Raw genomic sequence first — 27,579 nt, 5'->3', positions numbered from 1 at the left:
TTACCTATCTCTTCACGTAACACAAGAACTTAGCAACAGAGGGTCCTGTGGCACCTTTGAGACTAACAGAAGTACTGGGAGCATAAGCTTTCGTGGGTAAGAACCTCACTTCTTCAGACTTGCATCTGAAGAAGTGAGGTTCTTACCCACGAAAGCTTATGCTCCCAGTACTTCTGTTAGTCTCAAAGGTGCCACAGGACCCTCTGTTGCTAAGTTCTTGTGTTACGTGAAGAGATAGGTAACACTTCCCTACTCACTTTCTCCACACCCTTCATGATTTTATAGACCTCTATCATGTCCTCTCTTAGTCATCTCTTTTCCAAGCTGAAAAGTCACACTCTTTAATCTCTCCTCATATGGAAGATGTTCCATACCCTTAATCATTTTTGTTGCCCATTTCTATACTTTTTCCAATTCTAATATACCTTTTTGAGATGGGATGAAAACTGCACACAATATTCAGTGTGGGTGTACCATGGATTTGTACAGTGGCATTATGATATTTTCTGTTTTATCTATCCCTCTCCTAATGGTTCCTAACATTCTGCTAGCTTTTTTTGACCACCGCTGCGTATTGAGTGAATGTTTCCAGAGAACTATCCACAATGACGCCGAGATCTCTTTCAGGAGTGATAACAGCTAATATAGACCCCATCATTTTTTAGGTATAGTTGGGAGTACGTTTTCCAATGTGCATTACAGTAACTCCTCACTTAAAGTCATCCCGGTTAACGTTGTTTCGTTGTTACGTTGCTGATCAATTAGGGAACATGCTCGTTTAAAGTTGTGCAATGCTCCCTTCTAACGTTGTATGGCAGCCGCCTGCTTTGTCCATTGCTTGCAGGAAGAGCAGCCCGTTGCAGCTAGCTGGTGGGGGCTTGGAACCAGGGTGGACCGGCAGCCCCCCATCAGCTCCCCGCTCCCCTAAGTTCCCTGTGCAGCAGCTGCCAGCAGGCTAGCAATTGCAACTATCCTTCCCCCCACTGCCATGTGCTGCTCCTGCCCTCTGTCTTGGAGCTGCTCCCTGTGTGGGGGAGGGGGGAAAGGAGGGGGTTAATGTCAGGGTGTCCCCCTCCCCCCTGCTCCGACACCCCGCTTACCCCTTCTCCTCCATATAGAGCAGGGTGGGGACACAAGGGAGAGAGACAGAGAGAGCCTGGAGCAGCAGTTACTGTGTCAACTTCTTGATCCACTTAAAGACAATACACTTAAGAGTGAGTCAGCTTACTTAAAAGGGCAGTGTGCATTTCTCTCTCTCTCCCACACACAAGGTGTGTGTCTGTCTCTGTCTGCTATGCTATCTTCCCTCCCTTGTGTTCCTGCTGCCTGTAGAATGCGAGGCTACATTAACAACAATGTGTTAACCCTTCAGGTCTCAGCCCAGTGCTAGTTCGTTGGGGTTCTCAAATTGGGGGTCGGGACCCCTCAGGGGGTCACGAGGCTATTACATGGGGGGTCGCGAGCTGTCAGCCTCCACCCCAAACCCTGCTTTGCTTCCAACACTTAAAATGGTGTTAAATATATAAAAAAGTATTTTTAATTTGGGGGGGGGGTCGCACTCAGAGGCTTGCTATGTGAAAAGGGTCACCAGTACAAAAGTTTGAGAACCACTGATTTAGCAGCAAGGCATTCCTTGGGAAATATCCCTCGCTCTTCCACCCTCTAACTTCACCACCTCAACCAAGCATCACAACCATCATAGCTGTGAATAGTATTAAACTGTTTGTTTAAAACGTTACTGTGTGTATAGCTATATAATATATAGTTTTTTTGTCTGGTGAAAAAAATTTCCCTGGAACCTAACCCCCCCATTTACATTAATTCTTATGGGGAAATTGGATTTGCTTAACATCGTTTCGCTTAAAGTCGCATTTTTCAGGAACATAACTACAATGTTAAGTGAGGAGTTACTGTACTTTCCACTTAACACTGAATTTCATCTGCTATTTTGTCATCTAGTCAAGAGAGATCCCTTTGTAAGTCCTCACAGTTAGTTTTGGATTTAAGTACCTTGAGTAATTTCATAGTCTGCAAATTTTGCCACTTCACAGTTTACCCCTTTTTCCAGATAATTTATGAATGTTGAACAGCAAAGGTCCCAGTACAGATCCTTTGGGGACTGCAGTCCATTGGGGGAATGGCCCCTCCCCCTCTGGGTCTGTGGGTGGCCAATTCGCCTCACTACGTCTCTGGGAGGTCGCCTGGAGTGGGGAATCAGCGGAATGACGGGAGACGTGAGCATGGGTCTGTGATCAGGGCTGAACGACAAACACGGTTACAGAGCCCAGCCCCTGGTCAGGGTGGGGCAACAAAGAGTCTGAGAGCTCAGGCCTGTACTCAGGCTGAGCTGCAAAACAGTCGGGTCTCCTAACTCTAGCGGAGGGCTGACAAGCGCAGGCTTCTTGCCTAAGAGAGGGGGGAGACTGCCACTCACGGATTGGGGTGGCAGGGGGGACGCAGGCCCACCCACTCACTGCGTCCCGGTCCAGGGCCCTAGCAGTGGCAGAGTGGTCTGCCACTGGGTCAGCAGAGATCCTGACCACAACACGGTGACTCACTCGCTGGCAGCGTTGCAGCCAGACAAGGGTCAGCTACCCCTGGGCCACTTCCTAACTCCCCCTCAGGACACACCTGGCTCTGTAGAGGGTCATCCAGGAAGAGGGCCTCTGTCAGGGTTTGGAGCTCCTCCATGTTCGGGTCTGTAAATGGCCCTGGCTAGTAGTCAGCTTCCTCGGGGTCTGTGGCAGCCTCCCAGCTCGGGAGCTTGCAGGAGGCATCTGGTTCCTCCGGTGGCTGGGCCCCAACTGAGTTATTTAGCCCGCCTTTTGTACTTCCTGTCCCGCCCCCTGAACTTCCGGCCGGAGGGTTGAGCGTGGAGTGGCTCCGCCCACCAGGGTTCAAAGTGAGGGGCCCCTCCCCCTCTGGGTCTGTGGGCAGCCAATCTGCCTCACTACAGGGACCCTGCTATTTACCCCACTCTGTTGTAAAAACTGACCATTTCTTCCTACCCTTTGTTTCCTATCTTTTAACCAGTACTGAACCATGAGAGGACCTTCCCTCTTAGTCCATGACTGCTTACTTTGCTTAAGAGCCTTTGGTGTGGGACCTGTCAAAGACTTTCTGAAAGTCCAAGTACACTATATCAACTGGATCACTTTTGTCCACATGCTTGCTGACTCCCTCAAAGAATTCTCACAGATTGGTGAGACATGATTTTTCCCTTTACAAAAGCCAGGTTGACTATTCCGCAACATATCATGTTCATATATGTGTCTTCACAATTCTGTTTTTTACTATAGTTTCAACCAATTTGCCAGATACTTACTGGTCTGTAATTGCCAGGATAATCTCTTGAGCCTTTTTTAAAAATAGGTATTACATTACTTACCTTCCAGTCATCTGGTAGACAGGCTGATTTAGCAATAGGTTACATACCAGAGTTAGTAATTCTGCAATTTCATATTTGAGTTCTTTCAGAGCTTTTAGGTGAATACCACCTGGTCCTGGTGACCTATTACTGTTTATCAATTTGTTCTGAAACCACCTCTACTGACACCTCAAATCTGTCACCTAAAAAGAATGGCTCAGGTGTGTGGATCTCCCCCACATCCTCTGCAGTGAAGACCTATGCAAAGATTCATTTAGTTTCTCCACAATGGCCTTCTCTTCCTTGAGTCCTCCTTTAGCACGTCATCTGAAAGTCCCCAACTATGGGACAGTTTCCCTCCGCTCTAGCCTGAAGCTCTCCTTATCTGAGACTTTCATCCTCCACCATCCAGCAGAGAGGCTGTCAAACTGGGGTGAAACCGCTCTATTGTGTTCCTGAAAGTCTCCTCTATGTGCCTCTCTGTCTCCCTTAGCTCCTCAAGTTCAGTCTCTTTGGCCTTAAGAGTCTGTTTTATATAGTGTGTGTGTGTGTGTGTGTGTGTGTATATGTATATACACACACACTATATTTGCATATACACACACAGATTATGCAAGAACTCATCCCTTTGAAGTTTCACCATGAGGAAGGACCATCTGCTGATTACCTGTTACTTGAGGACAATATCAGAGGCCCAAACTGTACAAAGGAATGATTCACAGATTCATGGGGATTCTTGTTCTGAACTAACAGCTGTTATGAACACATCACCACAGAAACCCCCCTGGTGAGATGTGAAGGATTGATCATTTGCCAGAGCCCTTGTTGGAAATGAGGTTCTCTCTGGTAAGCTTATTAGCAACGTATGTTCTTCTATTGTTTTTAATTTGTTTTCTCTATAATGCTTTCACCTTAAGAATAAATATGCTTGCTTAGGACAAGCTGTGTAGTACAGTATGACTACAGGCAATTCTGTTGCTTATAGCGTCTGGCGAGAAAGCAAAGCAGGCTTGCTTAGAAAGTCTGACTTGCTGGGAAACCCAAACTGTAGGCGGGGAATTGGGCAACCTGCAAAATCCCTGGTCAGGAGGGAGAGAGACATGGGTCTCCACCCAAGAGAGGTGATGGCTGGGGAGCCAGGATCCTAATAGAGGGTGCCCTTCATGGACCCCAGAGGGGGAATACACAAAGTATTCCTGTGACACAAAGTAAGAGGTGACTTGATTATGGTCTACAAGTACCCACATAAGGAAAAGATTTCTGACAATAGAACTTAAATCTAGCAGAGAAAGGTATACTAAGAACAATAGTTGGAAGCTAAAGCAAGACAAATTCAGACTAGAAATAAGTATTAATTTAATTTTTTTTTAAACTGAGGGGAATGAATTACTGGAACAACTTCCTTAGGGATGCAGTTGATTCTCCATCATTTGAAATCAGGAATGACGCTCTCTCTAAAAGATAAACTATAACTCAAACAGAAATTATGGGCTTCATCAAGAAGCTAGTAGTTGAGGTTGTATGGTCTGTGATATACAGGAGGTCACACTAGATCAGGATTTCTCAAACGTCATTGCACCCTGATCCCCTTCTGACAACAAAAATTACTACACGACCCCGGGAGGGGGGACTGAAGCCTGAGCCCCACAACCCCAGGCTGGGGGGCCAAGGCAAAAGCCCAAGCCCTGCCATCCTGGGGGGCGCTGAAGCTTGAGGGCTTCAGACCTTGGGGATGGGATGTGGCTCAGATTTTGGTTTCAGCCCTGAGCCCCAGCAAGTCTAATGCCAGCACTGGCGACCCCATTAAAACAGGGTCGCGACCCACAGTTGGAGAACCGCTGCACTAGATAATCGTAACAGTTTCTGCTGATTTCAAAAATCTATTACTCTCACCTGCAGTCGTGTCTTCAAAAGCTTTCGTTTAAACCCTTCATAGAACATGAACTGTATGGCAGGATTGAAGACCAGCAGCAAGGAGGGGAAAGTACCATTCCACAAAGCCAAGACTCCTTCATCCCTTATTATCTGATGAAAGGCATCTGAAGTGGAAAATGAAGTGAAGCAACAGGAATTCTTAACATACAGAGTGACATTCTGATTGCAAAGGGTATGATTAATTCTACATTTTGAATATCATCCTCCATTGTGTACAGGTCATCTCAGCAGCCTGGACCCACTGCTCCCTGTGATACACTTCTTCTTTTGCCTTTTAAACTAATGAACAGTCAGCAGCACTGGGTCATGGTCATAAGGTCACTCTCTGGAGTTCTCAGGCAGCAAGAACCTCCCCACCCTCCTCCGGAATCATGGGATGTATATCCTACCTCCACCAACAGAACATTTACTATATAGGAGCTATACAGGAATAGAGCACTGAGGCCTATTTAAAAAAATGGAGACAGTTTGGAGGACTGGATAGCTCAGGAGATTAATGATGGTAAATAAAGTCTCATATTTCTAGACTGACAGTTCAAACTTTAGTCCAGTTCAGTGATGACTGGAAGCCACTGTTACCTCATTGGCTAGTCAATAACCTACATGAAATCAGTTTGTGGGCCTAGCAGAATAAGTGTCCACAACCCTAACAGCTACAACCAGAACTGGCAAAAGTTGGCTTCCTTGCCAGTTTCTACAAAAAATTTCAAGAACTGAATGGGTCAGGAAGACTGTACAGCCCTCCTCCCTTAGGTGGGGCCCTCTTCAGGATCAACGATGGGCACCGTGCACACATACAAGGAGGGTGGAAGACTTATGCTACTGTGGATAAGGGTCTTTGGTCTTCAGAGCCATCAATCCAATCTTTTTCACAAACATGAAATTCACTGAGAAAAATGACTTCACCAGGTGCTTACCCACAATGCCCTTGTAGTTGGTTGGTACAATATCTTCATTTCTAAACTTTGCTCCCTGCAGTTTCAGTCGTGTGTTCACGACCCAGAGTGGAGTGGTCAAGAGTACGTTCACGACACCTAATACAAAAGCACCCCACAAGGAGAAGAAAATAAAACTTAACAAAAGTAAAACAGAAACAATGGGTATGTCTTTCTACATTTTTTCCTTCTTTAATTTCAATGTACAAACTAATTCAGTAGTAATTCACATAGTATAGAAAACTACATAGCAGGAATTTTAAAAAAGATCAACACACAGCAAAGGTAACTACATAACTTCTAACTAAAATTATTTCTGTAGTTTCTCCAATGAGGCCAAAGAGGTCAAAACAATGGGTTTTTCAACAACTAATTAAAGGTTCCTTAAGTCAAGCAAATTCTAAGACAGTCTTCAATGGGGTTACTTCCGGGATTAATTTGGCCCACCATGTTAAAAAGCATATCTATTAGTCACCATCCAGCTAGACTCAGTTATAAGAGAAGTCATGTTGTTTACAGCTTTGGGAATTTTTAGAAACCTGACAAGTTTTGTTAAAACTCTTCCAATCTAGTTTTGTTGCCTGCAAAGGAAGATCTCTCATCCGTTAGATATCTGCTGGAAGTTCTACTCCACATGACTCAATGATGGTGGTAAAAGCTACTGATTCAAAACCTAGTTAAAGAAGATTTAGTTATTCAAAATATTGCAAAATTGCAAAAATCTTCTTTAACAAAGAACTCTAATATCAGTAGGAAATCTACTCCCACTTTGATCTGTCCTGGAAGATAATGGCATCTAAGTACCATGGTATTGGGTACATTACACAGAGAAAATGGCTCAATATCGGATTTTTTTTTGTCCGAGCGTTCAACAGAAATCATTTTATAATTGTGTGTGTATATATACACCCACACCCACACACTCAGAGAATGTAGGGTGGTAGAAGACCTAGAGTAAATATGCATGACAAATAAAGAGAGCCATAATATGAAGCGGTTCTCTATAAGATACAAAATACAAAACACCCAGGCAACATGACCTCCAATGGGCTTCATAAAGCAAGGAGGTCATTATGTAATTTGGTTAAAAATCTGAATTTCACAGAATCTCATGTTATGACATACTATGTCATCATGCCTTATAGGTTCCATTACCTGCAACAAACCCCAAGACCAAATCTTTTCCTGTGGTTGAATGTTGGCCTTTGACCCAGAGAGCTTTGAGACTGTTAAATGTATAAAAATAGACAAAATTGGAGCAGCAGAGGCTGGAAATAACAGGGAACCACCCTCGATATGGTGCCAGGCTGAGGAGAAAAAACAACAGGCAAAGTAAGGGTCAGAAAACTACCATTATAAATTTAAAGCATCTGGGATCTGACCCAAAGCTCACTGAAGTCAATGTGAATTTTTCCATTGGTTTCAACAGACTTTGGATCAGGCCTCCAAACAGAAAAAACATACTGGAAGCCATTGGTTAAACAGATCCACAGAGAACAGAGTTGTGGACCCAAGAAGGAGTTATACAGTGGCTTTCATCCACAAGGATCCCAAAGTGTTTTGCAAATCCATCAATAGAGGAATTGTTTATATGCTACTGAAATACTGTACCTTTGGGATAGAAAACAACATCTACTCTTTGCCAGGGACAGCACACAATTTTTAAAAATTGCATTTATTTAATTTTCTTTGTATGTTTGTGGGAAGATACACAGCTGGCACTATATATAATACCATTATATTGAGACAATTTCCAACCAGTAACAATCACACTGACTCAGTATAATTCTTAACTCTATTACTGGTTAAAATAAAGCACTCAATTCTTTGCTTATACTGATAACACTCATGAGTAATTCCACTGAAATAAGTGAAGTTACAAAGGCTGATATAAGTGAAAAGAGAAACAGACTCGGGAAATCTATAGTCGGTGTATCTTCAAATTGTACGTATCAACATTCCCCCGTTTAGCTGGGAAAGTACAAAGAGTTAAGTTTCTAAAGTTACAGGCTTCCATGATTAACTATCAGTAGTACAGTTACTGGTGGGGAGAAAGAAGACGGAGAAGGAAAAACCAACTCTTGCATGTTTCTGGTCCCTTCTATCTCAGGAAAAATATATATACACCTTATATGAACCATATACTCTATTTAAAAACAAAATAAACCCCCAAAGTCTTCATAAAAATCAGAGATACTTCCGATGATCTGATTACAAATATTTTTTCAGAAGAAACCTCCAGAAGTGCAAAACAGCAAACATCGAAGATAAGAAAAATCAGTTTATTTTAGTGGCTCAAGTTACCAGGACCCTCAATCCAAACCTGTTCTGGTCATAAGAGTAAAGTCCAAGTTACTGTTCTGAATTTTATCCAGGTGTTGAACTTGTCTCATCTAGTTCACATCAGCAAGATGAACTAGACCACACCAGCAGAAAACTGTTTTCAATGTCATTTGAGAAAGGTGGGAGTGAGAGGAAATAGTTAAAGCAGTTTTTGACACGTTAAGAACAGTGTTTTCCTGGTGCAGACAAGGGCCTAAGAAGAAAACTTGTGTTAGCGAAACCGGTTTTTAAAAAACAAATTCCACTACCACAAATATTTGTATAGCATGAAAGAAGCCTTTGCCAACTAACACCCACAGTATGCTTGGGATCTTGCACCTTTTATTGTTTTTCCAGTTGTCCCATCCATTTCTCCAAAACTAGCTTTATCTAGGGCTCTTAAGTGTCTTGAGGGAAATCAATAAGTTTCCCATTGCCAGGAAAAAAACAGTTACGTACCTGTTTGGTAACTGTTGTTCTTCAATATGTGAAGCACATAGCCATTACACTTCAGGTGGTGCATGCCTGTGTCGGAGATTTTTTTCTCCCATAGCAGTACCCATTAGGGCAGTATACGTGCCCTCCATATGCCTGTGGTGCCAGCTAAGGGTAAAAGGGGCGGAGCCCACCCCAAATTCCTACACACCAGCAGCCCATATTTTTGATTCCGATGTAAGAGGGAAGGAGGCTGGGTCATGGAATGGACACATGCAACTTATCTTGAAGAACAAGTTACAGAACAGGTATATAATTTTTTTTCTTCAAGTGTTTGCACATGTCCATTCCAGGTGACTCACAAACAGTATGAGATCAAGGAGGGTATCGGAGTCTAGCTGAACAAGGACTGCAACACAACTGTCACAAATCTAGCATCATCTTTTGAGGCTTGGGAGACAGCATAATGACTGGTGAAGATATGAACAGATGACCTAGTTGCAGCCTTGCAAATGTCACTGTTGGCTAAGAAAGCAGCTGATGCTGCTTGCAGTGTGCTGAAACTCTCTCAGGTGTAGAAAACTCAGTGATATCATAGCACAGTAGAATCAGGAAGAAATCCAGGAGGAAATTCTCAGAGGAGAAATGAGTTGACCCTTCATCTGTCAGCAAAGGAGATGAATAATTGACAGGACACTCTAAACTGCTTAGTCCTGTCCAGATAAACTAATGCCCTGCGGATGTCCAAAGTATGGAGTTTTCCCTCATCTTTATGAGAGTGAGGCTTTGGAAAAAAGATTGGTAAGTATATAGACTGATTTCGGTGAAAATCTGACACCACTTTAGTTAGAAATGTAGGGTGTGGATGTAACCAGACCGTACATGTATAGAACACCATATGGGAGATGGAGGATCAGCAACTAAAGCCTGAAATTCTGTTGTGCTACTAGCCAAAGTCATAGCCACCAGGAACACTACCTTCATTGAGAGATGAGAAAAAGAGCAACTAGTCATAGGCTTAAAAGGGGGAGGGGAGGTCCCATTAAAGCTGACAAAATCAATTTTAGATCCTATGATGGTGTGGGATCTCTTACAGATGGGAAGACCCTGTCCAACCCTTTCAAGAATCTAACAGTAGTAAGGTTAGAAAAAACAGATCTTCCTTCTATAGGAGAATGGAATACGGAAACAGCCACCAAGTGAACTCTCAGGGAACCGACAGAGTTCTTTTCTGTTAGGTGAAGCAGATAATCCAGAAGAAAATATATGGAAGCCTGCAAGGGATGGGTACCCTTCTGTTGGACCACACAGAGAATCTTCTCCATTTCATGAGCAGGGTCCTGTGAAAATTCCAATTTCATGAACTGTGCAGAAAATGCTAAATTAGTCCAGTATCACTATTTTCCAAACAGCAGAGAGGTAGAAGTGGGCATTCATGCAAGCCAGTCTTGTGACTGGTATGGCTTGTAGTGTGTTCTGGGTAGTAGCTGCACTGCCTACTGTACGTCACATAAACCAGCTCCTGAGTCCCTCCCACAAACTATTGTTCTGACATGATGATGATGCCGCACGTTAGGAGCCGCACAGAGCACAAGACTGGTGCACATGGATGCTCATTTCCAACTCCCTGCTGTTGGAAAAAATCACAGCAGTTTGGAGGGGACTTGGCAATCATGCATATTCCACAAAATTCTATATTTTACCATTACACTGCCATGAATTTAAAAAAAAAAAAGCCATGATTTTCTCAGGGCCTATTCATGAGGTAAGTGCATTTGGTGGATGGCTTTCTGCTATTTAAAAGCATGTTTTGAATTTAAAGGAACACTCCATTTCCTGGGGAGTTAACCAAGGAGCATCCTCATAGATCTACTAATTGTCAGGAACCAGGGAGGACAAGTCAGAGACAGTGGCTTCATCAGGAGAAGGTGAGAAAGTGATCAGTGAGGACATCGCAGTATCAACCTGTTCTGATGCCCGCTGAACCTCCTTACCACATGGGCCAGACACTGGAGATTTAAGTTCCACCACTTACCGGGTACTAGGATTGGCAATAGATTGAGTGCCTGGACAGAGACTTAGTAGTAGCAGGTGCAGGAGATGAGGACCTAGTGTCTGGAGGGACACCCTGAGGATTCCAAAAAAGCCATTACTGGATCTGAGATGGTATCAGAGACCAACTCCAAAGCATCCTATACCTGGACCTGGTCCAGTGAGAATGCCAGTGCCAAGACCTCAACTAGCAGAAAGGGAAATCTGAGACCTCCTGTAATGTATGATCCCACCTTCGACTCCAGGGAGGAGTAAGTATAATCAGAAAGCCAAGGTGGTGCAGTACCAGGCAATGCAGCAGGACATTGGGACCAGGAAGGACAAGAAGTAGATGGTAACATGGGAAGCATTAGCAGCTTTCTTGCTGATGGTACTGTTTCTCTTCCCTGCTAAACAGCACAACTTTTGGCTACCATCAGTATCGATTGGAAGGCAGAAGCTTGCTGTGAATTGGGGAGCAGAGAGGGATAGGAGGGGAAGCAAGGGGAGTTACTAAGACTCAGAGGGAGGGAGTAGCCAGCTCCAGGATGGGATGGGGCATCCCAGCAATTCCTATACCAGTTCCTCAGTGGCTGGCACACTCACACCTGCTCTCTCTGGACTGGGTATCTCTATCAGCAATGGCTGGACGGTCAGACTGGGCTGGACTAGGGACTCACATGAGTGACCATCTCTCCCAGCCAGCCCTGTGTGGTCCCTGCACACTAATCCCAGACAATGTAAAAGAAGAAGAGGAGAGGAGAGTTGTTGCTACCTGCTCCCTGGCGGCAAACCTGAACCCATGCACCAACACAACCATTCCAGACCCTCTCCAGATCCTACACTGGCCTTTGCAAGATAGTATGGGGGCAGAAAATATTGGGGGCCAGAAACTTACATCAACCCTTGTAATATTTCCATTACGTAGGTGCTAGCCCTCACCACCTCCCAGTTCCACCACAATGGTACCAAAAACTGCGTAGCCCCTCATGGTGCCAAGGATGAAACAGGTACCAAAGCTTGCATTGCATGAATGGGCAATGCCATACCTCAATGTCTTGCAGCAAAGGTGAGTCTGGAACCAAGAAGCAAAGGAGGTCCCTCAGGTGTCATCTGTACCAAGAGGGAGAGATGTCCCAAAGCATTCACTGAAAATTAAGTTAATGCTGCAGAAGATCCTAACAACGCAGTCAGTCTCCATGGTACCAAAGGTGGTGCTGGATACAACAACTCTACATTGCTAGTCAAGTCTAGGATACCAGGGAGTTGCCTAGCTGGGCCTGGAGATCTAACCTCAGTTCCCACCTTTTTCCTGTGTGACGTAGTTGCGGTCCTAGCCCTCATGAACGAAGAGGGCTTTCTGGCTAGAAGAACGCGAACTGTCTGATTTCTTCTGCCATTTGTGCAGTACCAGACAAGAGAGTGGCATCTTTTCTCTGGCGAGGTGATACTGCCAATCTAGTAGTGCAATCCTGGATGGATTACGTCTGAACCCCTGTGTACCGAGTGGCTGGGTTCCAGTGGAGGCATAAAGCAGTTTCCATGAAGAGGTGTCGAAGTCTTACTTCCTGTAGAGAAGTGAGCCGGGGCTCATCTCTCTCTGGGGCGGTGGGGACCCACACCACCTCACTAAATTGGGGACTAGGTCTTGCGGGAAATTAGTCTAGCTGCAGGAGTTGTACTCTGCAGCCACAGTAAACCCAGGCCCTAGGTCAGGGCAGGGCAATGGTGAGTCAGGCCCTCAGACAGGGGCTGAGCAATAACAGTATATAATAGCAAGCCCAAGCCCTAGGTCAGGGCAGGGCAATGGTGAGTCAGGCCCTCAGGCCGAGGCTGAGCAACAACAGTATATAAACAGTAGGCTCAGGCCCTTGGTTCCAAAGGGCAGCAGCCATGAGCCAGACAGCAGCAGACAGAATGCAGATGGCTGCATGTGGAAGCTGTGGTATGTATATGGTCCTAGCAGGGGAGCTGGAACACAGGTATGTTTGTATGAAGTGTCGCCTCATAGTGTTACTGGAGGAAAAGATTAAGGGGCTGGAGATGCAGGTAGATACCCTGGTGGAGTTTAGGTGGGGGTTTGAACAGCTGATGGAGGACAGGCAAGGCGGGGCTGAAGGGGAATGCTCTAGGGTGCAGGAGGAGGTAGAAGTAGACGACAGTGAGAGGGGAATGGAAGGGGGAGAACAAGGGAATTGGAAGTATGTGACTGTGAGAAGCAGGCCAAGGAAAAGGAGGGCCAGTGAGGGGGGAATAGAACTCAGGAACAGGTTTGGGTGTTTGGATAACGAGGTGGAGGGGCAGCATGTGGTGACGGAAGGTGGGAGGGTGAGGAAGAAGAGAAGAGCGGCTAGTCCAATAGAGAGAGGGGAGGTGTTGATGGAGACAGCACAAGACCTGGGCCCCCAGAGGATAGAGGAAGGCACAAGGGGGCATAAGAGAAGATAGGAACAGACACAGGTCAGGACTAGAGGGATCAGAGACTAGATTACTAGATCGCACTGTGCCAGGCGACGGCAGGTATATGTTATTGGAGACTCTTTACTGAGGAGATTGGACAGGCCTGTGACCAGGGCGGACCCGGAGAACAGAAGGGTGTGCTGTCTACCGGGCGCAAAGATTCGCGATGTGGACCTGCGGTTAAAAAGGATCCTAAAAGGAGCAGGTAAGAACCCCTTGATAATCCTTCATGTAGGAACGAATGACACGGCTAGATTCTCGTTAGAGAGAATCAAGGGAGATTATGCCAGGCTGGGGAAGACGCTCAAGGAGATAGAGGCTCAGATTATCTTTAGTGGGATTCTGCCTGTTCCTAGGGAAGGGCAGCAAAGGACTGATAGGATTGTGAGAATAAATAGTTGGCTAAGGGAGTGGTGCTATAAGGAGGGCTTTGGGATGTATGGCCACTGGGAGGCTTTCGGGGACAGACAGCTGTTCTCGCAGGATGGACTTCACCTGAGTAGGGAAGGAAATAGACTTCTGGGAGGGAGTTGGGTGGCAGGGGGGATGCAGGCCCTCCCACTCCACTGCGTCCGAGCCCGGGGTCCTAGCAGCAGCAGAAGACCCACTGCTGTGTCCGTGGGGATCCTGGCCACAATACACTGACATGGGTTCTGGCAGTGCTGCAGCCAGATGAGGGTCGGCTGCCTCCAGGATACTTCCAGACTCCCCCTCTTGAGGTACCTGGGTCAGGGTGGTGTCCTCAGGGGAGTCTAGCACCATGGGTTCCTCGGGATAGCTGGAAAGGCGTAGACTCAGCAACTCCTTCTGGTAGCTGGCACAGGGCAGGCTCGGCAACTCTTCCAGGTAGCTGGCATAGGGCAGGTCAGGTCAGTCCTCGAGTTTACTGCAGGCCACTGGGGTTTCCCAATTGCGAGCTAGGCCGGAGGCGTCTGGCCTCCCTGGCAGCTGCTCTCTCAGTGAGCCCTGAGGTTGGGCCTTTATACTTCCAAGGCAACGCCTGACCCTCTGGGGGGGGCGGGCTCAGAGTTCCCTGGCTCCGCCCACTCTGGTGTCCGGAGGGACTCGTCTCTCTCCAGGGCAGCAGGGAACCACACCGCCTCACTACACTTCCCTAGACTCAAACCCTTGCAGATAGGGCACCTATACCTAATAGGTCCTCCCCTCAAACCCTAAACAATGGGAGTGAGGATTTCTGACTAGCATAGACTTGTTACAGCCAGAAAAGCACTTAAACCCTGGGGACTTAGGCATGCCCCAGGACAGAGCTTGAAAAGCTCCAACAAAAACAAGCAAAAATTTGTCAAAAGCAAGTACACTAACTAAAACTATGAACAATAATAATTTTTAGAAAACATTATCTCATAAAAGAAAGGGAAAGGTGTGATGAGCACACACATTCCAACTACCATGGTGAGAAGGAACTGAGGAGGATTGAGGCAGCTCTGCCCTTTGTACCTTAAGCTCACAGCGAAGCTTGCTGAGAGTGCATGCACCACCCTGACAGATATCAATATGGGGAAAAAATTGACTGCCTTGGGTGCACTGGCACACACACACTTGAAGTGAAATGGACATGTGCAAGCATTCGAAGAACTTGGATTTTCAATTTTGCTGTAGGTGTACAAAGTCTCATTTTTACAGTCTTTCAAATCCAACTATTACATCCTCAAATCTCTCTCTTATTGTGGGCTCCTTGATTTCTGTAACTGTTTATACCTTCTATAAATTCCTCAGAGTAGATAATGGAAATACAGAACTGTGAGCCAAAGATGGTATCAACTGGTTTACAAGTGTTTTTTCCTCCCCATGCTCACTCTTACTTTTTGGCATTTGCTTTCCCAGAGCCTTACACACATTTTATTGTTGATTCTGCATGATTCTCAGGTCACAAAATCATGCCATCCATGTCAGTGTATTCCTCTTTCACGCCTCTTCTATTTTTAGGGGGTAGGAAAAGTGTTTAACCTAGGCCTGGTCTACACTGGAAAAATAAGTCTGCCAGGGATGCGAAAAATCCTCACCCATAAGCGGTGTAGTCAGCGCTAGGTCAACAGAATTCTTCAGTCAACCTAACTACTGCCTCTTGGGGAGGTAGATTACCTATGTCAATGGGAGTTTTAAGTGTAGACAAACTCCTAGTTTCACCAATTGTAATTGCATGGGTAAAGTCTGAAAAAGGCAAAATGTTATTATGCAAACTGGAACCTGGCTAGGATAGACAACTCTACTCTAGTGTAAAATACCAGGAATTCTTGGAGTGAGCGCACCAAGGGAGGGTTACATACACACCTACTTGTCAGTCAGTACTTTTCAACAAGGTTCTGCGGTCAGGCATGCAACTCCTACAGCATAGCTCTGTGCAAGGTCATGAAGGTTAACTTCTGCTATACAGGATCCTAATTCTCCATCCTGGGTCCAAACAGGGGTTTGTGGGGTTCTCCAGGTGATGGGGGAGAAGAAAGAATGAACCTTTGACTGGAAAGCATATCCCAAAACAGCCTATTATTCAAGGTGGCTAGGTTATCTAAAAGGAGACTGCACCTGTATGATTAGAAACTGATGCCCCAGAGAATCCAGACAAATGAAGAGACTGATATATGGAGAGTAGTATATCCAGATATATGGAGGCTCACTGGATGCACATGCCCAGCACTTCTGAACCTTTATTTTTATCAAGATAATTGTGAACATCTGTACTTACAGGCCTTCTTCTTTGATTATCTCCAGTAGCACTGTGTGAGTTGTCTTGGACTTGCGTTTCTCATCAACTGGAAGACAAAAGACAGATCTAATTTTTAGCACTTTAAAAGTTGAAAGTACTCATCATCAGCTCCTTATTCCTCTAAAACTGCCAATTTCGCCTTCTCCACAAATGACTGTTTTCTCCCAGCTCCCTAGCCACCCCTGAAAGCATCTCTCTCTTTCCTCTTGATATTTAAGGTTTCCTGACTCCTTATTTGTTTACTCCCCAACAACACTAAGGGCAGGTCTACTCTACAGGGCTCAGTTGACCTAAGTTACGCAACTCCAGTTACGTGAATAATGTAGCTCTAGTCGACATAGCTTAGGTCGACTTTTTCCGATGTCTACACCGCACTGGGTTGATGGGAGAAACACTCCTGTCAACTTACCTTATGCTTCTCATTCCGGTGGAGTATGGGAGAGCAACCAGCAGTTGATTTAGTGGGTCTTCACTAGACTCGCTAAATTGACCCCCATGGATTGATCACTGCACGTCGATCCCCTGGTAAGTGGAGAGAAGCCCTGAGATGTGCCCCCTGGGCAGCTGCCCCTTAACTTTTGTTAATTCCTGATCTGATAATTGGACCATGAATCGGAGATGGGGCTCACTTCCCTGTTTCACTGTCATAAACATTCCCTGACCCCCAGACCCTAATAAACCTGCCTCTTACAGCCAGTTTACAGGTGACCATGCATTGGGAAAAAGCCTTGTTTTCTAAGAGCTGAGGATTGCTGTACAGTATTATGGGGCTAATTCAAGCATACATTTCTGAAGATTTGTCAAATGATCTCATCCCAGTTCTTAATAAAGCTTTAGCCACAATATCAGATGCCTTCTGGTTCTGTAGTTCTTAAGTAGGAAATACCCAGACTTGACTACCCAGGGCTGTTCAGGAGTTTAAAGTTTAATTTTGGGAAACATGGGATATTTGTACTCCCAATTTTGGTCTCACTCTGTGCTTTTAAATTCCCCTGTGGCACAATGCCTTAGGCAAGAACATGCTGGTTTTACTCCTGCACATAGTGTTGTTCCCACAGGCTGGCAAGACCAGCTGCACGAAACTAATGCAATCCTGGGCAGTTTCTCTCTAACTCTCAATTTTGATCAACTCTTCTAAATCTGAGAATATTCCTAGAGAGATGTACTTAGGACAAGTCTACACTTAAAATGCTGCATCAGCACAGCTGCTATAGCACTTTAATGAAGATGCTCTAAGTTGACAGAAGAGACTGTTCTCCCATTGGTGTAGTTAATCCACTTCCCTGAGAGGCGGTAGTTACGTCGATGGGAGAAGCAGTGCTGTCTACACAGGGGGTTAGGTCGATATAACTACGTCACTCAGGGGTGTGGATTTTTCACATCCCTGAGCAACAAAGTTATTCCAATATAGGTCTGTAATGTAGACCAGACTTCAGACATTCAAATCTGAGCCATAAGTCACACAGCAATGACTTTTCAACTAATTAAAGAGTAAGTCAGTGCTGTTCCGAAAGGGAGAATCAGCCTCAACTAGAAGAATGTTGCTGGTGATGAGGAAGGAATAAAAGGAAAGATCCTTGTTTACACAGAGGAGATCCCTATAATGGGGGTGTGCCAGGCCCTTTGAGGCCCCCTACTGGAGGCCTCACAGTCCTAACACACCCTGCCTCAGGAAAGGAGCAGTGAAAGTGGGTCCCCCAGGGCTGCCTAGAAAGGTTGCAGGGCCTGAGCAGGTCAGTTACTAGCTGGGACCAGAAGGGTGAGGAAGGACTGAAGACAAAGAGACTCTCTAGGAAGGAGGCCTGGGAAAGACCCTGCTCAAGCAGGGATACGACAGAGAGAACCCAAAGACTGTAACCCTAAGGTAATGAGCGAAGGTGATGGGACTCAGTGGGAAGCAGCCCAGGGAATACCGCAGCAGCAACTATTAATGGAAGCAGTACAAGGCTGCTGTTTATAGGGTCCCTGGCTTGGGACCTGGAGTAGTGGGCAGGCCTGGGTCTCTGGGGAAATGGCCTAAGCCCTGAGAAGGGCTCAGAGAAGCTGGGAATGGATCACTTGATAATTACCCGTTCTGTTCATTCCCTATGGGGCTGTGGTGGGGTAGCTGCCCCACCCCCATGAGAGAGAGGGCTAGAGTAGGCCAGAGCGACTGCACAGGTCGGCAGCCAATTAGAGAGGGGCCTACTGATTAGAGCCAATCAGGGCTAGGCTAGGCCCTATATAAAGACTGCCTAGGAGAAGCACAGGCAGTCTGTCCCAAACCTTCATGGGGGAAGGTCTGTCTCTGGAGCAGGAGGCCAGCACCTTGGACAGAGCAGTGCTGGGGAAGGGCAGAAGGAGCTGGGGAGCTCCAGCCAAGGAAAACCCCAGGCTGCAGGCCTTGCTACAAAGGGCAGAGCAGGTGCACAGGGCTGAAGGGGAAGAGGCCCAGGGACAAAGTCTGACAAGGGGAGAGAAGGAGGGAAGGGAGGCTGCCACTAGAGGGTTGGGACCCAGAATAGTGGGTGGGCCTGGGTCCCCCCCATTCTCCCTTGTACTACATTTGGTTGAGGAGGGGCATGGCCTGATACAGGCTGTGGCAGGCCCCTGTGACAAAGGGGCTAGACTTAGAAGCTGCAGCTGGCTATTGGAACAGGTGCAGCTGGAGGACTGCTGATAACACCAGACCCCTGGAAGGGGGTGAGACCAGAGCAGTAGGCACTGCTGGAGGGCAGTGTCCTGAAAAGGATGCCGTCGAGCAGGGAGCAATGCAGGTCCGGACTCTAACAGAGGGCAGACGACAGATGGGACACCACCGGCAGAGGGCGCCCCGCATAGAACAGAGCTAATTCCCGGATGCGCCAGTGGGAGGCCCCGCGGTAGTGAGTCCCAACCCTGTCACGGGGCACATGGTATTGCCGACCGTCGGAAGACTGGATACTGGGCTAGACAGACCTATGGCATAACTGTTCTTATGAGTTGGGGCTGAAGACACCCTGGAAAGAGCCAACCATTAGTGGGACTTTTACTCCAGAAGGGGACTGAACTTGAGAGATGATCTGACTGGATGGCTGGGGCAGCAAGAATGGATGCCTGATACCCCAGAAGGTGTTCATCCATTTTAGACTGTGATGTGAATGGAGGACTGAGCCACTGAAGACCTGCCCTGCAACAGCTGACAGGGCATCAGGAGCAGAAAAAGAGTACAGGATCATACCCAGGTGACAGGAGGCACTCACAAGAGGTGAGTGCACCCTATCACAATCCCCATGCAATTACTCCCAGAAGTGCCGAGGTTAAAAGGAAATGGAAACAAAGACAGGAGACACAAAAACACTGGTGTTTACACACTTACCCTGAAGTCTAAGTCTAGCTGTATCCAAAGGAAAAAATACTGTCATTGCAGTCACACTGCCCTGAAAAACGATAGAACAGTTAATTAGCTTTTTTTTTATCTGTCTGTAATGAGTTACATACACAATCATTACAAGTTTCTCAGCAAAATTACTCCACATAATCAAGAACTAAACTATATTCTTTGTTAAAAACTGCTTAACAATGGCCTTTTGTTTACCCCTGTAAACTCTGTTCCCACCCAAAATCAAAATTTGCTGAATAAAGGTAAAGAGTAATATGCATATCAAAATTTAACAGAAAAAGAAAATGAACCCCACAGATACCAATGACAACTAGACACTTTTAGTCACAGGGTTAGAGAAAAGACTTTCAAATGTGATTAAACAAATTATAAATAAATGGAAGTGATTGCAAAACTCTCCTTTAGCATAAGTTTTTAGAAGTCTGATGTCAGTAAGCAGATAAAAGAGCACTAGTTTTTCTCCATTCTCACTTCTGCCCCACCTATACAAGTCTGATAAAAGCTAATGAAGGAGGAATGTTAAAATTACATGGCATTCATCCCTCTAAATTAGGACCAAAACAGTGCCCTAGAGCACAATACAAGGGACCATTGTTTTATGGGAGGTGCTGCCTTCTAAATGAGACAAAATAGCTCATTAAAAATTCAGATGCAATTTTTGCAAGTCAATCCCAGTGCTTAGCCAAATTCCAATTTAGGAAATTACAGTCTGCTTCCATAAAATTCACCATGTAGTTTTAATTAGATATAGAGGGTGAAATCTTGGCCAACATTTTCTACTTCGTGTGCAGCACTGCCGTTGGATGCTGGCATCGGTTTCTAATTTTCCGCGGGGGTGCTAAACCCTGGCTCAGCCCAGGCCATGCCCCTAACTCCACCTCTTCCCCCAAGCCTCCACCCCCACCCTGGGAGGGAGGGAGGGAGAGGAGTTGATTGGCAGGGGGGCAGCTGGTGGGTGGGAAGAGGGGGCTTGGGTGCTAAGCACCTGCTAATTTTTCTCTGATGCCTGTAAATATGGCAATATGTAAATATGGCTCCTCCCTCCACTATTTGCCTCACCACCCTGTTGAATCTTACTTTTAAAATTGTAAGCTCTTTAGAATGGAGCAGTCTTTTACCGTTCAGCACCTAGCACAATGGGGCCCCAACCTGGTTGAGCCTCCAGGCACTATTGTAACTAAGACTCATAAAGTTGCCTGTAAGTATCTTCTTTTTCAGCTTCAGCCTCATAGCTCACAGATGATCTGTAAACAAGGAAGCAACAAGGAAGAAAGCAGAAATTCCCACTTGAATCCACGTGATAGCAACAGTGATTTATTTTATTTCTATAATGTGGCTCTGAGGTAAGCCAAGAAAATGTTTTTTGCCTTGTGTGAAAGAGAGTTGGTATGGCTGGGTTATTCTGTGCACTCAATTTTGTATTATGTGCTGAACTCCTATCTAACCTTGTCCATGGCAAAGTTATGTATTCCAGTCAGCTGTCCTGCCCAGGGAAGGTGCTTGACATTTAGCTGAAGGACTATCACAGAGATAGAGTCATCAACTTAAAATTGTCTCTCAACTGCTAGCCCAACTCTGCAGAACAGATTATCCACATCGTCAGCATGATTGGTGGACCTGCAGCTTTCCAGGGGATGTCTACACTACAGGTGCTACAGCAGCATAGCTGCAGCGCTGCTGCTATGCTGTAGTAATGTAGACAATAATACAGCAACAGAAGGAGTTTTTCTGTTGCTGTAGTAAATCCACCCCCTCAAGAGGCGGTAGCTATATCAATGGAAGAATTCTTCTGTCAACCTAGCTGCATCTACAGTGGGAGTTACGTAAACCTAACTATGTTGCATGGGGCATGAAATATTTCACAGCCCTGAGCAACGAAGCTAGATTGACCTACATTTTAGGTGTAGGCCAGGACTTACGCGGGACACAATGGCAAAAGTAGAAAGGGACTCTATTTTAAGGGGGTTCCTTCTCTGAGCAGGGGGGCGTATCACTGTCACATGTAAGCTGGAGGTGCGGGGGGGAGAGAGAAGGAGGGACTCTGCCCAGCCTGAACACTAGCAGACCTCACTTCTCGAAAGGATGAGATCAGACTAGGATGGGGGTGAATCTCAGGACTTTTGTTATACTGTTAATTTCTGTAACTCTACACTTTCTTAAGAATAAAATGACTATGGTTAAGAGATTACTTTACTAAAAGTCTATATTCCTTGCTTTCATACCACATTGTCCAAAAAGGGGTTAAACAAAAAGCTAGGGTTTCCCACAGCTGGGAGGAACTCTGTCTGTGTGTATATGCAATTGGGGGTGGGAGACACTTAGGAGGTCTGGGACACACATTTGGGGATTTAGAGTAACTAGACTGCAAGTCCCAAGGAAGTGCTCAGACAAGAGGCCTGATCCTGGGAGTGTACTCTAGAAACCCAAAGCTAGATTCCGTGAACAGACTCTATCCAGACCCAGTTGGCTTAGAAGCACATGGGACCTAGCAGCTGGGTCCACTTACAATAGACTGGTGACTGTACATAGGAGGCACTAGGCCAGCTGCAACACTTTCCTTCACAGCAATTGCAAAATCTTGACTAGCAAGTCTGTTTCTGTAGATGGACAGCTTGGTCAATCTGAGTTGCTTCCAGTCAGTTGCTGAGTAGAGTGCCTCCTAGTGTGAGGAAGTTTTTTTTTCTCATTTGTGCAAAGAAAATTGAACACATTCAGTTGGAATTGTCTAATTCCATGGAACAGAGCAGGTTATTAAAGGGGAGAAATGCCCTATCTTCTCCGCTTCAAATTCCAGCTAATGTAGCTCTGTGGTATTGAAAGCATGAGAGCACTGGGCTTGAGTCTTTTGTTGGTAGAGATTGTTTAACGCCCTTTTGGGGAAGGGCAAGTTACCAGGACATGGGCGGTCAGACCTAATTGTCAGAGCAGGAGTCAGACCGAGTCCGGTACCAGGAAGTCAGAGTCCGTGACAGGCCAGAAGGCAAAGAGAATCAAGTATCAGGAGGCAGGCAGGGTCTAGAGCAGAGGCAGGCAGGCAGTCTATGTTGTTGCTCACACAGCTCCCCTTCAGGGCTACCTGTTTAATATATTGGTATTGGCCAATCAAGGAGTTGTCTGAGACCGCCACTCTGGTTCTGCTGGGTGGTACTTCTTGCCAAGCTGAGCCCCACAGGGTCCTCAAGTAGGAGCACAGTCTAAGCCTCTTGTGGTGATTGTGGAGGCATCAGTAGCCCTGAACCCGCCCCCCCAGATACCAGCCTTGCAGGTTGTAACATCATCCCTGCCTACAGACCCCGCTTTTGAGATGATGTCAGTCCAGGCTTGTCAGGGTGAGTTTTGTGGAATTTCTCCACCAGGTCAGGGGCATGGACATGGGAGGCAGGCTCCCAAGCACATTCTTCAGGGCCGTAGGCTTCCCAATCCAACGGATAGCACAGGCAGCCACGTATCTGTCGGGAACTGAGGATGCCATGCACTATCGTATTCATCGTGACCCTGGATTTCAAGTGGTTGAGGTAGTGGTGTGGTTTGGTTGGGGAGGGGGTGTTCATTATAGGGCTTCAGAAAGGAGACATGGAAAACTGGGTGTGGAGAGACTGGGGAAGCTGGAGTTTTGAAGATAAATTGGTTAATCTGATGGCATATCGGGAAGGGTCCCAGGAACTGGTGGTCCAATTTGCAGGAGAATCACCTGGTCTGGAGGTGTTTGATGGCAAGCCACATCTTTTGGTCTACCATAAATACTGGAGCTTCTTGTCATCAACAATCTGCATGCCTCTTGTATAACTCCTTCGCCTCTTCAAGGTGGTTCTTGAGCTTTTCCTGAATGAGATGGATCTGTTGGACCCCATCAGTGGCAGTGGGATTCGGAGAGATTGGTGGATGGAAATGGGGATGAAATCTATAATTAGTGAAGAAGGAGCTCCGACCCTTAGAGGCATAGTCAGCATTGTTGTAAGAAAACTGCATATGGAAGGAGTGTGGACTTGGTTCACCCATTTAGTTTGTCCATCTGTTTGGGAGTGATATGCACGAAAAGTGGATATGCAGACCTCCAGTAATCTGAAAACTTCACACGAGAAGCAAGAGCTGAACTATAAGCCTCAATCAGAAACTGTGATCTGGGAGTCCATGGAGCTGGATCACATTGTGCAGTAGCCTCAGCAGAGGGCAGCCAGTTGCAGGGGATGAAGTGGGCTATTTCGGTCAGGCAGTCCACAACCGTTAGGACTACGGTGTGGTCATCAGATGGTTGGAGTTCTGTGGACCAAAGCCTAGCCAGTCTCCAGGAGTACTAAGGTGCCAAGAGGTCTGACTTGGGGTGTCTTGGTACGTGCACAGCACTTGCAGGAGTCTACATATGCTTGGACCTTTGCCTGCATGAAGGACCTCCAGAAAAAGTGGGTGACCATGCGGGAGATCTTCTAGAAGCCAAAGTGACCCACTGTTGAAACATCATGGCACAACTGTAGCAACTCCAGTCATAGACACCCTGGGGGCACATACATGTGCTTGTAGAAGTACATTACACTATCCAACACAGAATGGTGCAACTTAGCCCCTAATGCCATGGGCAATGTCCCTTGGGCAATTAGATCTTCTTTCTAGGCGGATCAGATAAGAGAGCAGGTCTTGCTGAATTGTGGCATTAGCAAAATTACCAGGCTTGAGGAAGTGGGGGGCGTGGAAATTGGTTCTTTTCTTCCCTGGTTGTAATCTCTGTTTCCATAGAGCAGTGGTTCTCAACCAGAGGCCGCATGCGGCCCAATTAGCACACAGCTGCAGCCCACAATGATAAATTAGTTGAGAACCACTGCCATAGAGCATCAACCTTCCCATTTCATTTTCCTGGGAAGTATGTAATAGTAAACTCAAACAGAGAAAAGAACAAGGCCCACCTTAACTGTTTCTGGTTCAACAATTGGGCCTTGCGGAGGTACCTGAAGCTCTTATGGTCACTGGAGACCTGTAGTGAGTGCCAAGCTCCCTTGAGATGATGACACATCTGCTTCTACTATACATGGTCAGGTCAGGTCAGGGTGTGCCAGGATTGGGGCCATGGTGAAGGCAGTCTTTAGCTGGTCAAAAGCAAGCTGAGCTTCAGGCAACCAAGCAAATGTCACACCTTTGCGAAGGAGTGAAGTCAAGGGAGTTATTACTTCAGAGATGTTAGCAATGAGTCTCCTACAAAAATTCACAAAGCTCATAGAGGGCTTGGGTGCTGTCCAGCTGTGAATGGCTTCCAATTTCTGCAGATCCATTTGGATTCCCTCCAGAGTGATGATATACCCCAAAAATTCAATGGTGGCCTTGCCAAAGATGCACTTTTCCAGTTTGGAACCCATGCTTCTGTCTGTCCCCAGGACAGACCAGACATTATGGTAGTGCTGCTCTGGGTTCTCTGAGAATACCAGTATATTGTCAAGATAAATAATCACATACTGGTCCAAACATATTGTTCACAAAATGCTGAAATGTTACAGGGGCAGTGGTTAAGCCACACAACATCACCAAGTATTCAAAGTCCCCATATTGGGTACCAAAAGCAGTCTTTTATTCATCCCCAGGCCTTATGCGTTTAATACAGTACTGTACTTGCTTTTTTTCTCTCTGCTGCTGCCTGATTGCATACTTCCAGTTCCAAATGAGAGGTGTGGTTGACTGGTCAGTTCGTAACTCTGGTGTTCGTAACTCTCAGGTTCTACTGTACTTGTCAAGGAGGCTGAGGTTCTTGCCTGGGGCCACTCCTGTCTGACTAGCCTGCATTGTAAAGAGTTCTGCTTCCAAGGGTCTCCTTCCATCCTGGGGCCCCAGGTGCAGGACAGCTGAGAGTTGGTTGCTTTGTTGGAGGTACGCTTTCTGAAAGTATTCAGGGAAGCTAATTTTCCTCTGCCATCAGGAGATACGTGGGTCATGCCACTCCAACCAAGGAATTCCAAAGAATGGGGACCGGATCACATAGAGGCATACTGTTGTTTCTTGGTGCTTCTCTACTACAGCCTCTAGTGGGGCAGCCTCTTGAGTTACTGGTCCCGATGATAGGGGCAACCCAACAATCATCTCCAAAAGGTCCAGTGTGGGTTTCAGCCAGAAGGGGATCTGGAGGGTTTGGGCTTCCTCAGCATCTATAAAGTTGGCAGAGGCCCCAGAGTCTATCATTGTTAACGTGGGGGGATCTGCTGTGCCTGTTCCAAGACCTGCAACTGCAGTAGCAACTGGAAGTGCGGGGAGGCGCCATGGTTCCCAGGTCGGGTTCTACTTGAGGGTAGGGTAAGGAGGGGGTAGTGGTTATGGAGCTCTGGTGCTATGCAGGCTGTGCCCCTCTACTGGGCCTGGGCTGGTCCATTTCCCAAGTTCTTCTATTCTGGGCAGGACGCAAGGGCATGGACTGATCCCCTGCACTAAAAACAGAGGTTCAGCTGTCAATGACACTCACTCACTCTCTCTCTTCAGGGTCAGATGTTAGCAACCCAGGTTGACCTGCATGGGTTCAAGACTCTATTCTACAAGCCTTGGCATGGAGGGCAGGTGGGGGGACTGTTGGGACACCCTTCCTTTCCTCGTTCCGTTCATGCAGCCAAGAGTCAATCTTCAGGGCAAAGTCTACAAAGGTGCCTAGGTAGGTGGGGCTTTCAATGCAGGTTAGTTCATCTTTTACCTTGTCATTGAGCCCCCAGCAGAACTGGTAAAATTGGTCTGCTTCATTCCATTCAACATCGGCCACAAGTCATCGGAAATGGGTAGGATATGAGGTGGCTGGCCATTGCCCTGGTGAAGTTTCTGGAGGACAGCCCCTGCTGCATGGATGTGAAGCAAGTCTTCGAAGATGGTCACAAAGGCTTGCAGGAAGGCATCCCAGTCAGAGAGCACAGGGCTGTTCAGCTCCAACACTGGGGAGGCCCAATTAAGTGCTTCACCGTTGAGTAGGCTGACTACTATCCCCACCTTAGTCCAGTCTATGGGGTACACTTGTGGGGCAGAGCAGGATGAGCAGCCTGCACTGCTTCAGGAAGCCCCAGAATTTCCAATGATCCCCACTGAACTGTTCAGACAGTGGCACTGCGTGAACTGGTTCAGTCAATGCATGGTCTGTTTGGACACATAGGGCACTGCGCTTCTCCCTGCGAGCATGCGAGCTGCTTGTGTAGTGTTTGTGCTTTGGCAGTGAGCTGCGCCACCTGAGCCTGTGACTGGCCTAGTTGCTCGTGCAGGACCTGTGCTTTGAGTGCACACTGTGTAGCATGGGTCTGTAGTGCAAGGGTCTCCGCCTGCAGATAGGCAACTGGGTCCTGGGCCCTCAGGGACCCATGGTTGGGCGGCTTCCCCTTCTATCATCTCTGGAGGAGATAGATGCATTTGGGGTGGCAGCGAAGAGGGTCTGAGCAAACTGTCATGATCAGGATGTCGGTGGTCAGACCTAGTGGTCAGAGCAGTAGTCAGGCCAGGAGGTCACAGTCCAGGATAGGCCAGAGGGGAAACCAAGAGTCAGGTGTCAGGAGGCAGGCAGGGTCATGGGTAGGTATGGACCAGAGACAGACAGGCAGTCTGTGGCTCACACGGCTCCCCTTCATAGCTTCCTGGTTTACATACTGGTTCTGGACAATCAGGGAACTGTCTAAGGCCACCACTCCGGTTCTGCTGGGGTGAGTCTTCCTGCCAAGCCTAGCCACACAGGGTCCTCCCATGGGAGCCCAGCCTAAGCTTCTTCCTGTGATGCAGGAGCATCAGTGGCCCCAAAACCCCACAGTTCCAGGTTCCCGTCCTGCAGGTTCTAACAGCCTGATTTAAAAAAAGTTTGTGTATGACTTGTGCTCAAAAAACTATTTAATGCAAAAAACATCAATGCAAAGTTAAAATCACCCCGTGGTAACTTGTGGTCTTCCTGAACATCAAGTTTGGCAAAACTCAAACTTCTGAAAACCAGAAATACAGAGTTAAGGAAACATCCATGTAACCCATACTCTGCCCCCTGGAGCTGGCAAGAGACACTGGGAATTATCTGCATGTA

The 27,579-nt window shown here is 46.7% G+C and overlaps 1 protein-coding gene across 2 annotated transcripts in view; it reads right to left on the bottom strand.

The window, feature by feature from the left end:
* Positions 1 to 5,260: 5,260 nt before the first annotated feature.
* The window catches only part of SLC25A17 (solute carrier family 25 member 17), a gene marked incomplete at its 3' end in the record, with an annotated part of 36,393 nt that continues 14,074 nt past the window's right edge, over positions 5,261 to 27,579 (bottom strand). Inside the window, 5 exon segments of one of the 2 annotated variants that reach the window (XM_034775834.1) lie at positions 5,261 to 5,406; positions 6,220 to 6,336; positions 7,393 to 7,544; positions 16,190 to 16,256; positions 19,548 to 19,608. In XM_034775834.1, coding sequence (XP_034631725.1) covers positions 5,261 to 5,406; positions 6,220 to 6,336; positions 7,393 to 7,544; positions 16,190 to 16,256; positions 19,548 to 19,608 — 543 coding nt within the window. 2 annotated transcript variants of the gene reach the window in all.

The sequence above is a fragment of the Trachemys scripta genome, chromosome 1 (assembly GCF_013100865.1).
Source record: "Trachemys scripta elegans isolate TJP31775 chromosome 1, CAS_Tse_1.0, whole genome shotgun sequence".
NCBI classification, from domain to species: Eukaryota; Metazoa; Chordata; order Testudines; family Emydidae; genus Trachemys; species Trachemys scripta.
Note: the sequence above shows the minus strand (reverse complement) of the source record. Positions and strands in the feature narration are given on the sequence as shown.